The sequence below is a fragment of the Sinocyclocheilus rhinocerous genome, unplaced genomic scaffold (genome assembly GCF_001515625.1).
Source record: "Sinocyclocheilus rhinocerous isolate Xijiao unplaced genomic scaffold, SAMN03320098_v1.1 scaffold189, whole genome shotgun sequence".
In the NCBI taxonomy this organism is placed as follows: Eukaryota; Metazoa; Chordata; class Actinopteri; order Cypriniformes; family Cyprinidae; genus Sinocyclocheilus; species Sinocyclocheilus rhinocerous.
In genome coordinates, this window is record NW_015667354.1 from 762,651 (window position 1) to 776,249 (window position 13,599).

General features: G+C 37.1%; 1 protein-coding gene across 1 annotated transcript in view; it reads left to right on the forward strand.

The window, feature by feature from the left end:
• The window catches only part of LOC107733822 (ubiquitin carboxyl-terminal hydrolase 7-like), a 30,844-nt gene that overhangs the window by 11,088 nt on the left and 6,157 nt on the right, over nucleotides 1-13,599 (forward strand). The window contains exons 7-27 of the mRNA XM_016545622.1: nucleotides 854-984; nucleotides 1,555-1,609; nucleotides 1,742-1,822; nucleotides 1,912-2,002; nucleotides 2,230-2,312; nucleotides 2,709-2,818; nucleotides 3,230-3,429; nucleotides 4,534-4,565; nucleotides 5,466-5,567; nucleotides 5,679-5,784; nucleotides 5,941-6,033; nucleotides 6,149-6,216; nucleotides 6,869-6,969; nucleotides 7,059-7,212; nucleotides 7,298-7,365; nucleotides 7,453-7,561; nucleotides 7,670-7,747; nucleotides 7,881-7,981; nucleotides 10,896-10,995; nucleotides 11,165-11,284; nucleotides 11,418-11,489. Of these exons, the coding sequence (XP_016401108.1) occupies nucleotides 854-984; nucleotides 1,555-1,609; nucleotides 1,742-1,822; nucleotides 1,912-2,002; nucleotides 2,230-2,312; nucleotides 2,709-2,818; nucleotides 3,230-3,429; nucleotides 4,534-4,565; nucleotides 5,466-5,567; nucleotides 5,679-5,784; nucleotides 5,941-6,033; nucleotides 6,149-6,216; nucleotides 6,869-6,969; nucleotides 7,059-7,212; nucleotides 7,298-7,365; nucleotides 7,453-7,561; nucleotides 7,670-7,747; nucleotides 7,881-7,981; nucleotides 10,896-10,995; nucleotides 11,165-11,284; nucleotides 11,418-11,489 (2,055 nt within the window). The remainder of the gene's footprint in view (nucleotides 1-853; nucleotides 985-1,554; nucleotides 1,610-1,741; nucleotides 1,823-1,911; nucleotides 2,003-2,229; nucleotides 2,313-2,708; nucleotides 2,819-3,229; nucleotides 3,430-4,533; nucleotides 4,566-5,465; nucleotides 5,568-5,678; nucleotides 5,785-5,940; nucleotides 6,034-6,148; nucleotides 6,217-6,868; nucleotides 6,970-7,058; nucleotides 7,213-7,297; nucleotides 7,366-7,452; nucleotides 7,562-7,669; nucleotides 7,748-7,880; nucleotides 7,982-10,895; nucleotides 10,996-11,164; nucleotides 11,285-11,417; nucleotides 11,490-13,599) is intronic.

The window sequence follows — 13,599 nt, forward strand, 5'->3', positions numbered from 1 at the left end:
AATAGGCATTTTCAAAATGATATAATGATCTGTGGAGTATTTTGAGCTGAAACTTCACAGACACGTTCTGGGGACACCAGAGACTTATATTACATATTGTAAAAAGGGGCATAATATGTCTCCTTTAAACTAGGAGGACAAGCGCTCCTAATTACAAGAAAACACTGCTCTTAAACTGGGTGTGTGACAGGTGTGGCTGTGGAATGGGGTTTGGCTGAGGAAAAATTCAGTCAAAAGTTTTTTTTTGCTTTAACCCCTGTTAGTGTCACATGATCCCTCAAGAAGTCATTGTAATATGCTAATTTGGTGCTCAAGATACATTTGTTGTTGAAAACAGTCGTCTTTGTGAATACATTCTTTTAGGGTTTTTAATGAACATAAAGTCCAATAGAACAGCTTTTATTTGAAATGTATGTTTTAAAACAAATCTTTACTGTCACTTTTGATCAGTTTAATGTGTCCTTGCTTAAAAGTAGTAATTACTTTTTTGTTTTTTAAAAAGCATTACTGTCTCAACTTTTGAATGGTAGTATGTAGAAAATGTTTTCGCATGTGCTTCTGTGACGTTAGTCTACTTTTCAAGTTGACTATGTAAGCTTTAGGTCAATACAAGTTGTTTTAGTTTTACTTTTTTTTTTTAATCTTTTGTAATATAGATTTTATTGCATATTGTTCATTATATAATATTTTAGTTTTCAGAAGAAAAGTAAATGTTATTGCTGTGCATTTATCAGAACCTGCTTTGTTTTTGCTTTCTTGCATATTGTTCATTATATAATATTTTAGTTTTCAGAAGAAAAGTAAAGGTTATTGCTGTGCATTTATCAGAACCTGCTTTGTTTTTGCTTTCTAGGCGGTTTATATGATGCCTACTGAGGGAGATGATTCCTCTAAAAGCGTTCCCCTCGCCCTGCAGAGGGTGTTCTATGAGCTCCAACACAGCGATAAGCCTGTTGGGACAAAGAAGCTGACTAAGTCTTTTGGGTAGGTTTTGTTTTGAATGTTCAGTTTACAAACAATATGAATCAGGCACTGACACATGACACGTCTGCCAGTTGACATTCTTGTGTGAGATGTGAAGTGTGAGTTTCATGTTGTTCCTTGTCATTAAATGTTTTGTGCTCAGTTGTTGGTGTTCTGTTTAATTTTTCTGAAGTTTCTAATTATTCTAGTCATGATTAATAAAGGCTTTTTAGATTTTTGGCTTGACCTTGAGTGCCTAGGCCATGAACATTTAAGTTAGCATATTCATTGTATTTCTTGTAAAATCCAAAATTAAACAAACTACAGGTTTTTTTTTCTCTCTTTCTCTTCTTGGTTTCAGTTCTTACTGGTGGAAATCTATAGAAAGTTTCTCTGTTTAATAAGACCCTCTAAAACATTTGTAAGCAATTAATAGTTTAATTAAGGGGCATTTGGCCTAAATGTTATGCTGGCAGATCAGAGACTTGAGTTTGTTTTTGGGTGCTAATGCCATTGTATAAATATTCATAGTCAGTCATGTGACTGTTTACCCTTTTTTTAATATTTTGAAATATGTGTCTGTTTCCGCAGATGGGAGACTCTAGACAGTTTCATGCAGCATGATGTACAGGAACTGTGCCGAGTGGTGAGTAGCCTGATCTCCATGGATCCCCTTGGATCCTTCTCTTTTAACTCATTGATCAATTGAGGGAATTAGTCATGCCAGATTAGATGAACGTGATTTGGGTCCAACCATTGTGTGATTTTCCATTTTTAGCTGTTGGACAATGTGGAGAACAAGATGAAAGGAACTTGTGTGGAGGGCACAATCCCAAAGCTCTTCCGAGGGAAGATGGTGGTAAGTCACCGGGACTCTCTCTGTGGTTTCGCTCTATATCTGATTCATTTATTCAGCCTCACCACATTTGGGTGTTTTCTCCATTTCAGTCCTACATCCAGTGTAAGCATGTGGACTATCGGTCAGAAAGAATAGAGGATTACTACGACATCCAACTCAGCATAAAAGGAAAGAAAAACAGTAAGTGTGGCTTTCTCTGGTCTTCTGTCTTGCTGTCCTCCCTTCTGTTCCAGGAAGGCCTTTATTCTAGTGTGGTCTGGAAATGAATACATTTTCCGACATCTCGTAACTGAGTTCCAGGACAAAATCAACACATTCCGATACCATTTCATAATGTTGTGTAGGACTGCACACAGTATCTGCTGTACTTGTGTTGAGGTTACTAATGCACCTTCTCTGCCCTGCAGTCTTTGAGTCATTCAAGGATTATGTGGCAGTGGAACAGCTGGATGGGGATAACAAATATGATGCAGGGGAGCATGGTCTACAGGTGAGGGGTTTGCATACATCACCCTCCAATACTAACCAACCCTAAAAGTGCAGTCACATTTACCTTAGTCATCTCAAAAGATGCTGGAATTTCATGTGAGGGACACAAGGTGAAAATGTGCATTGCACGTGGGATTCAAGTTTGTTGAACTTTTAACATTCAAATATGCAGCGTTTACCAATATAAAGCAGCTATTAAAAGTGATATCTAAGTGGTGCATTGATAACCTATTGACAATGGACAACAGACCAACTTAACAAAAATTAGCTGAAGTCTTGCTGATGTGACTGCGCCTTAACGCTATACAATAATTTATATAATCTTGTTGTGCCTGATACATATTTTAATTCACTGTACTGGAGTTTTGACTTTATTTCTGGTTCATTTGTCTTTTAGGAAGCAGAGAAGGGTGTAAAGTTCCTGACCTTCCCTCCTATTCTGCACCTACAGCTCATGAGGTTCATGTACGACCCTCAGACTGACCAAAATATTAAGATAAATGACAGGTAAATAAGTCTTTTTTTTCCCCCCAATGTGTGTTGTAGGTGTAAACATTTTCTAATCTGGGTGTAATATCTGCTGTTTTACATCACAAATGAGTTTGTGATGTAATGAGTCACACTGATATTTCTTTTGAAGTAAATTCTGTGATGGCTGAAACAAGCATTGTGATTTATGGGTGGTCTGAATAAATATGTGCCATGCAGAGAGGGAGATTACGCTCTTAAAATATCTTTGAGAGTGACTCATCTAAATGTTGTTTGTCGACTGAACACTTACTTGAATATGGACTGGAGGGTGCATTTTAAGATACGCTCTCTCCTATAATCTTTCTGGCAAAATCTCTTGCTCACTTTCACTCATATGATGTTAGAGAAATGGAGGCTGAGCCTGATACTTGATGTTGTGCCCCACAGGTTTGAATTCCCAGAGCAGTTACCTCTGGATGAGTTTCTGCAGAAGCCAGATGTTAAAGACCCAGCCAACTACATTCTCCACGCTGTGTTGGTGCACAGCGGAGACAACCACGGGGGCCACTACGTCGTCTACCTTAATCCTAAAGGAGACGGCAAAGTGAGTGTCACCGCACCAATAGTGAGAACCTTTCATTTCAGGGGTCTCTAGTTTTATTTGTTGGTGGTTAACGGGGTTGGCTTTGTGGGTGGCTTGTGGTTGCATGGAATGTTTTGTCAATATTGTTCAAGTAAAACCTTAAAACATTGGAGGGCTCCAGACTGAGACTGAATTTTGGTGTTTTCTGCATATTAAGCGTAAATGTATCAAGCAGTGACTGTTTTCCTTGAAAATTATAAGGAATGTTTCCTAAGCACTAAATCAGCGTATCAGAATGATCATGTGACCGTGAATACTGGAGTAATGGCTGCTTTGCCATCACAGGAATAAATTACATTTTAAAATATATTCAAATAGAAAACAGTAAATTATAATGATACCAATCACCATATTACTTTTTTAACTGCTTTTTTGATCCAATAAATGCAGACTTGGGGAGCATAAGAGACTTCTTTAAAAGACATTAAAGCTTTTTTTTGTTCAGTTTTGTTCACCTGTCAGTCCAAATCTGATTTTTGTTCATATTTGTTTGGAATTCAATCATATTTAGATTTTTACTAGTATGTTTCAAGCTATATTCATATCGTTTGAAATCCTGTTCTCATTGCTTCTTTGTAAATTTGTTTGTCTGACCGCTCCGATAAAATTTAGCTTTGTCGCTTTCTCACGCCACATAAAACGTAAACGCATCAGACGTTGTTTGTAGAAAACAACATTTTCGATATTAATCAATTCTCATTTTTACGGAACGATATCGATTCTTAAATCCCAAGAATCGATTAGTCTAGCCTGTTTTCAGTTAATGGACAGAACATTGAAGGCCACTTCCCATCCAATAAATCGCAATAAGCATTGTGCTTTGGTACTTTTAATATGAAACAAAGTCTCAGATTTCAAATTATGTTCATTGTATTGCAGTATTCAAACAATAAATGCCATTTTGGCGCCGTTTAATGTGAAGTGACAGATCGCTGTAGCGTCTCAGATCAACAGACGCAGCAGCGCGAGGCGCACGTGAACTGATCATCTCCTCCACATTAATACCAGTTTCAGCACAAAAAAAACATGACAAAACACCCGAAGGTAAGTAAAAAGAAAGCGTACAACTTTAAAAGCCGTATCCTGTCTCATGTAATCGCTCAATCAGTGTTTCAGCTGCGCAATGACGCCAATATAACGGCTTGTAAGCAATGTCACGTAACGTCACATTTACCTCAGAAAAACATATATGGTGACCATAAACTCATTAGTCAGATAGAAAAATAAACTATAGAGAGGGGCATTTTGCTAAATATATGCACCATACAACATTCATTATAAATTTTATAATGTTTTTATGACAGCCACCATTATGTTTATATATATTTTTTTTTAATGAATGGAAGTGAATGAATGTAATTGTAACTTTATTATTTTAAAAACTTCATTAAGTGTAATTTTAACAAATCTGTAAATTTTAACCTTCAGTATTATAGTAATGTAGTACCAACTGACTCTCATGTATATTTTACAACATTAGTTGAGAGATTTTTTTTTCCTTGAGAAAATGTGACATGTACTGTACCTGATATAAGTGTACCGTAGTGATTAGGAATAAGACAAATACGCGGTTTGGAAGATGAATTCATGATGTACTCGCTCATTATATACATTTTGCTAATTTTGAACACAGAAAAAGTTACATAGTGCTGCTTTAATTCAGATTTCAGTAGAGGAAACGCAAATAACCGGATTTGGACAGACATTCGGAAGAAAGCTTTACCAGCCCCAAATTTTTGACTGGTAGCGTACTTACCAAATAAAAATGTTTCAAAAATATCCTTTAGCCTTTGTCATCTTGATGCTACATGGGCAGCGCTCAACTTGTGGCAACACTGCTTCAGCAGACTTAAAGTTTACTTGCAGAGTTCCAGCTTGTGTTCTATTATAAGAATTGTTCTGACAACTCTTGTTAGGCAAGCTTGAGTTAGGTTGTTTTAAATTCTCATTTGTTGGTGTTTATATTTAATGTCAGATTAGTTGCATTTATTTTCTGGTGTGTCCATGAAGAGTCTCAATTGACGTTTGTTTCTCCTTCAGGGTTTCCCACAGGACCAGATGAGACTGTGGCCAATGCAGGCCAGAAGCAACGGCACTAAACGGCCAGCTATGTTGGATTATGAAGCAGATTGCAACAAGTCTGTAAGTCTGTGCACTCATGTCTTTAAACATTCATATTTTTTTATGTCATTCTTGTTTCTTATGTTCCACTGTATCTGAGAATAAAGCCGTTCATTTCAATGTCACAAACAGATGATCGACTTGAGCGATAACGAGAACCCATGGACAATATTTCTGGAAACTGTAGATCCAGAAATGGCCGCCAGTGGTGCAACGTTACCCAAGTTCGACAAAGACCGTGAGTTTCAATGTGTGCATTTAGTATATTCAGAACCATTTTAGGCAATTGATATTTCGCGTTTCAATTGTTTATTCTTACTGAAGAGCAAAAACGGTCTACAAAACGTTTCCAGTTCTGATAGCATCAACCTTTTAACCTTGTTTGGATTTTCAGATGATGTTATGTTGTTCTTGAAGATGTATGATCCAAAAACCAGAAGCTTAAATTATTGTGGACATATCTACACACCTATATCCTGTAAAATACGTGAGTATTCAAAGCTGTCTAATAGGATTGTTCTCATGAAGTTTTTGTCAAGATCTAATTAAACTGATGTCGATCCTTTCTGATGCTTGCTTTGTTCTAACCCTGACCCAAACAGGAGGCTTGCTGCCCATTATGTGTGAAAGAGCAGGGTTTCAGCAGGGAACTAGCCTTATCCTCTATGAGGTAAGACTTGGTTTACACTGAATTGCCATTGATGCATTTATCATTTGTAATTTTGTATAGAAAGTGGTTAGTAGAGATGCATGATATGCATGTAATAAAATGGACAATTGGCCCATGTAATGTTATATTAAAAAAGAAATTAATAAAATAAAAACAGAACATTTTGAATAAATAAAATAAAACTGCTGCATGTTTGTCTGCTGCAAGTCAATTCAAGCATTAGAACACTGATGTTCTAATGCTTGAATTGACTTGCAGCAGACAAACTAGTTTTATTTTATTCAAAATGTTCTGTTTTTATTTTATTAATTTCTTTTTTATATACACTACTTTTCAGGAATGAATTATTAAAGGGATTAATTCTTTTATTTTAGCAAGGGCACATTAAATTGATCAAAATTGACTTGTAAATGTCTTCACTATTTCAAATAAATGCTGTTCTTTTATTCTTTCTATTCATCAAAGAGTCCACAAAAATATTAAGCATCACAACGGTTTTCAACATTTATAATAAAAACGTTTATTTACATTCTAAAAATGTACAAATGAAACTTTTGAGTGTTGGTTTATTTTTTGCATTCGTAATGGTTAGTGTAAATGTTAGCGTTATGTAGGAACATATCACTAAAACATGATGCATTCTGTGTTACAGGAAGTTAAACCGAATTTAACAGAGCGAATACAAGACTATGATGTCTCCCTGGACAAGGCTCTGGATGAGCTGATGGATGGAGACATAATTGTGTTCCAGAAGTAAGTATTCATTGTCTTAATTCCGAAGTCATTTTACACATCTTAACAGGGCTTTGAAATTGATTCTTCTTTTGTTGTATCGCCACCAGGGATGATCCTGAAAATGAAACCAGTGAGCTGCCTACTGCAAAAGACTACTTCAGAGACTTGTACCACCGTGTAGATGTCATCTTCTGTGACAAGACCATTCACAATGACCCAGGCTTTGTTGTGACACTGTCAAACCGAATGAACTACTTCCAGGTTCGTTTTTTAAAAGTAGATCAGAATGTGCCAGTAACATGAAAAAGAGCCTCTTAGAAAAATAATCTCATATTACATTTTTCAGGTGGCAAAGACTGTTGCGCAGAGATTAAATACTGACCCCATGCTCCTACAGTTCTTCAAGTCACAGGGGTACGTCTTTTGATTTTCAGTTTGGTGTGGCTTCTTACCCCCATGTTTTCATCCATAAACCTTCCTTTTTATTCTTCTTCCTCTCAGGTACAGAGACGGCCCTGGCAACCCACTCAGGCACAACTATGAAGGCACTCTCAGAGACCTGCTGCAGTTTTTCAAGCCCCGGCAGCCTAAGAAGCTCTACTACCAGCAGGTGAGAGAGGTCTTATCTTCCACTTGGCGCTCCTCTTGGGGAATATGAGATCTTCTAAGCCGTTACGTTCCGGGCATCTGATTTATTCATGGTTTTGCTTCCCCACAGCTCAAGATGAAGATCACAGACTTTGAGAACAGGAGGAGTTTCAAAGCCATTTGGCTCAACAGTATGTTTCGAGAGGAGGTAAGAAGTTGCTGCAATGATTCTACACTGAATATACAGTCATGCCAGCCAGCCCTTATCATTTGCAATAATGTGTGTTTCCACTATGTTCTGCACACTTGTCATTGTGAATATTTTCTCTCCCTCACGTTAGGAGATCACACTATACCCTGACAAGCATGGCTGTGTTCGGGACCTTCTGGAGGAATGTAAAAAGGCAGTGGAGCTGTCCGACAAAGGCTCAGAGAAGCTGAGGTCTGTGTTCTCAATTCAGTGCAATTTTCATTAATCAGGGATTTCTGTTTCAAGTCTGTATTAGAGATCGACCGATATGGGTTTTTCTATAACCGATGCCGATGTTTAGAGGTTAGGGTCAGCCGATGGCCGATATGTGCTGCCGATTTTTAGGGCCGATATCTTGAAGTTTTCCCCTTCATTTGCATGCTAAAATGTCACACTAATAATAAGTGGATGCACAACATTTCTAAACTCTGATGAACATGTCGCTGATGTACTCTCCAGTGTGGGAGCCAGACATGGCCTTGGCATTTAGGACGACTTGTTTTCTTTCCCAGTTGTCGTCAATGAAATGACATGTTAGACTCATCAGTGCTTCAGTGTCCCCAGACCAACAGTCTGTGGTGAAAGACAAAAAAGGGCCAGCATCCTCTGCAATCAGTGCTTTTATTTTCTTCTCAACTTTTGCAACTATACCATCTAGGATGTCTGTGCGGTAGTGCTTCTCAGTTTTTAGGTTGTATCTGGGCTCCATTGCAGCCACCAGCCTCCGAAAACCAATACCTGAGACAAATGTAAATGGCTGATTGTCTGTGGCAATCATTTCCGTAACTAAAGTGTCAAGTTTTTTTGACCTGGGATCCGAATTCTGCCATTTACGTTGGGCATCAAACATTTCTGTTAGAGTTGGCTGAGATACATTGGCTGTAGAGGCAGCTGCGTCTTCTTTTTCTTTCTGTGCATCTTTGTAAGCCTGGAGGTGGTGACACCTCAGGTGACTCCACAAATTTGTGGTGTTTTTCTTTTTACCTTTTTCAGCTCCCAAGCTCACCAGTCCATTGCAGATATTGCACCTGGCTTTCCCTGGAGTTGGCTCGGTGAAATGCTGCCATACTGGATTCGATTTTTGTTCAGCCATCAGACAGCAATTACTAAACAGAAGAAACATTCATGGTTAGCATTTTAGTAGTGCCTTCATCTTCAATTCAGTCAATTCAGTCAATATTCGATACACATTAAAACAATTACACTCTAATTGAAAAAAAGTGTAAAAGAACCAAAAGAACCAAATAATGTGTTGTTTTTGTTGTTAACAGATTGCTTACAAGTTACAAACCAAATTACCATAATCTAGTAATTACAAAAAAAAAAAAAAAAACAGTGCTAAACCCTTAGTGATTTCTGACATTCTTGACGGTTAACGTTAGACAGGTTTAATGAGGATAATAACTGTGCGACGTATATATTGGTCGGAACACGTCACTTTTATTAGGCTGATGTCCATTTTTATTCGCATTACACAGTTGATGGAAACACACGCAGAAGCGCATATTCTTCAGCTTTTTTTTCATTAATGCAATATGCAAATAAGTTGGATGGAAACCCGGCTATTGTCTGCATCAAACCATGCTTCCGAACAAATGTCATTCACCGTTCTGGGCTGCTCCAGGACAGCTCTGTGTCTCCGAGCACGGTGCTGTCTGTGAGCGGGGTGGAGTAACGTAGCCCTCAATCACGCTGCAGTGTTTGTGAGAGCTGCCACCTTCTCCACCCCACGCACAGAGTGAAATTCTCCGACTCCGATACAGGAAAAATAAAACAGAACTTATAACATTGGGGCTAATATGTTAGCAAGCAAGCTGCTGATAGTTTTCGACTACAGTCCTTAAAGTTAACTGCAAGTAAGCGAACCTTTAACCAGCTGTAGCATTATGCCAGTTCCCGACGGTTCTATGCTATTCGTTTTTTCTTTCACTAAGTGAAGCAACACTTCATAGTTTACTAGTAATATATAGTAAATATATGGCCATAGGACTTTGAAATATCAGAATTTAAGCCTTACCTTTATCTCCCAGGACTGTTGTTGAATCTTCCAAAAGTTTTGGCTTGGGGTCCTTCACATGCGGCAGCAGCACTTTCCACCGCACCAATAACACGGGGCTGCCCGCGGACGTGCCTGACTTTAAATCGGCGCTACTAAACACGGATATCGGCCGATGCCGATATATTAAAAAATGACAAATATCGGCCGACCGATATATCGGTCGACCTCTAGTCTATATTGTTATTCAGTGTCTGCTCTGAGAGGTCTTTAAGGGACTTTCCATGAGTGCAGTAAAAATGGGTTGTGTTTTTCTAGTTTTTGCCTTCAACAAATGGATCTTTATTAAATTATTACTTTGTTCTATTCGTTATGTGATGTTGAAATGATTTAAAACCCTGGTTTGTGTTAGAATTTTTGTAGTCATTTAAAAGATATGCGAGGTGTTTATTTATTTTTTTTTGTTTGTTTACAGTAGAACAGTATTGTGAAATATAATTACAATTTAAAATAAATGTTGTATTTTAATATATTTTTTTAATGTATTTTTTCCCCTGTGGTGGCAAAATCTTCATCACATCATCCCTCATAAATCATTTTAATATGCTGATTTGGTGTTAAAACATTTTAAATTCAGTGTTGAAAGCATTTTTTTTTTTTGCGCAAACTAATTCATTTGTTTTTATTCTTTGAATAGAAGGTTCAAAAGAATAGCATTTATTTTAAACTGTCACTTTTGAACAATTTGGTAACAAAAATCTTACTGACCCCAAACTTTTGAACGGTAGTGTGCATGTACCTAGTGGTGCATAAAACACTTCCCGTAAATCTTTTCAGCTTTTTTTCCCCCTTACTATAAAGTACAGAGGCATTGTAATTGTTCAATTTATAGTTAATCCAACATACCTAATGTTTTTAAAAAGATGTCTTGTTTTTATGACATGTTGCATGAGAAAGGATAACAGACTGGAGGTGATATATCAGCCAGTCGTGCATTAATAACTCATTGACGCTGCCGCTATCCATTATACGAGTCACTCTGACCATAGTTCTGATCCCTTTCACTGGTCACTGCTAATATTAACTGTCCTTTTTTTGCCCTCTCTGTAGGCTGTTAGAAATTGTCAGCTACAAAATTATTGGGGTTCACCAGGAAGATGAATTGCTAGAATGTTTATCTCCAGCAGCCAGTCGAACATTCAGAATAGAGGTAAGGAAGCGCTGATACACGCCAACCCTCAAAGCCCATCATTCACTGATGTGCACAACAAAGGGCCTGTTCCCTTGTAAAGCCTCTTAAAATGATTCAGCATCTGAGATGCCACTTTTATTTGTGGATGCTGTTCCCCTGGAAACAAGTTCCATTTCTTTCATGGCAGGAAATCCCTCTCGACCAGGTGGACCTGGACAAGGAGAATGAAATGCTGATTCCAGTTGCACATTTCCACAAGGAAGTCTTTGGGACATTCGGAATTCCCTTTTTGCTCAAGATCCGTCAGGTGTGTTAGCTGAGTGCATGTGTAGGCGGGCAGCTGCCGCTTTCTTTTGCCGTGTAGGTGGATGGCTGTTATTTGTTCAGTTTGTATGCGTCATGTGTCGTGTCCTTTTTAATGTGTGCATTTACTGTGGCAGGGGGAACCCTTCAGAGAAGTGATGAAGAGAATTCAGAGCATGCTTGACATTCAGGAGAAAGAGTTTGAGAAGGTAAGAAGCTTTGCAAGTGTGTCAAATGTAATTGCAATTAGTGTTTTTTTTATTTTTCTTCAACCTGGAAATATTTTGCACATTAACCCTTAAACGCACAACTCTGGTCACTGTTGTCCAAAGGTATGTTTATTTTATGTTTTACTGTGCAACAATATTGAATTTCTCATGCCATGTAATTCTTCTTGGCTCCACAATGTGGTATTGTCTTATAAACAATGATAGGGAAGCATCAATCATAAACTACCTTGGACTTAAAAGAATGAACAAGTAACATCCTTGAGACTTGACATGGCTTAACAATTTCCTGCTTAGCAAGTGCATAATCAAATATTAGTGTAGCTTGATGATGCATCCAAAATATTTTAATGATTGATTAAAATGATCGTTTTTGAGTTATGTAGGATGTCCTTTTCAGAAGTTGCATAGGATACACTCGTGTGATTTTTATATATATATACTTTTTTTTTTTTTTTTTTCTGAAATTTGTATGTGTTAAATTATATTGTTTATATCCATAAATACAGGATAAAATGACCTTACGAAAATACATTTATATTATGTCATTTAATGGAAATATTACAGTGCTTTGACTATTTAATGCCTGAATTATTAATGCATACCTTCCATGCTGATTATAAGAATATTATTATAATATATAATAATTAAAAAATAGTCATCTAATTAAATGTTTTGTTTTATTATTCTTATTTATTTATAAGTTGTTATTATTGAAAACTGAAACCAAAAATGCTTTGTAATTATTTATTATTTTATTAAATAAAACTTAATTTTGTAAGACTTTTTAATTTTACTCAATAATTTTAATGACACTGAATTTAAAAAAATAAGCCAATAAAATAACCACACTTTTATTGAAAGTAACACATAATTGGACAGAAAATTTTATATTAAATATCAATGTATTTTCATTCAGTTCTATGCAACAATCAAATACAACTGTTTTTATTTTTTTTACTAATTATCCAAATAATGTATAGTCCTACAAAGTTATTATCAGCACATGTGAGCAGGGCATGGTGGGGAGCAGATCAGTGAATGAGAGGGTAGCGTGTTACAGCACTGTAGCTCACTTGCAAACAGAAGCAAGTGTACTACATAGAAATTTCCTGTCGTCGCGTTATTTGAGCGTACGTTGCTTTTCTGTTGAGCATGAGCGGAACTCACATTTACAGAGCGGAATATTGAGCGGTGCACCATATATTTTCGGCCGTTTCTCTCTTTCAGCCATAGGCTTGGTCAACCAAAATTTTATTAGTCGTTTAGTCGCAGAAAAAAAAAAGATAATCCACATTGGCACGCAGATTGTTAACGGCTGGTCTATGTGGTAGGCTAATACAGTACATCGGGCAGGACATCCAAATGCTTGCCTATCATCGACCTCAAATATGGCTTATCATCTGAAATATGTATTAGCAACTTTACATGGCCGCTCAATCTGATGTTAACTTATAGTGCTATAGTGTGGAGCGTGAAGATTAGCACACTCACTGCATGACAGACGGAGGCGCCGGTGCACTCACTTGCTCTTAAAAATACTCCCTCATTTTTGCTCATACAGATAAGAGTTATACATTCAAATTTGTAAAGACTCTACGTTTATTTGTGTGCACACACAATAACATCAGAAAGCAAACAGGATGCGCTTTCTGCCGTCTCTGTGAACTTGAGCACGAAACTCCGTGTATATCTTTGCCTTACAGACATTAAAAATATATCTACAGAGAGTGAAATGTCTATTTTCAAATAAACTAATTCAAATGGAAGACTAATATTCTCAGATTATGTAATCCAAATGAAACATGCATGCGCATCACTACAGCAAAGATGACGAGTCAGTCTTACATTTGACTTCATCTCTTAAACTGAAAACAAAAAAAGCACTAGTTTATCAGTGAATTATTAAAATGTCAATGCAGCCTCCTTACTGTTTTTCCCTGACACATTCATAATCATTACTTCTGCTGGTGCGCTGTGGCAAGCTTTATGCATTTGCTTGAGCGCTTATTAGGCCATGTAGGCAATTAAAGGCTCATTATAATGATTTAAATGGTTTATTAATAAACGTGCGATTAGTCGACTAATGCTT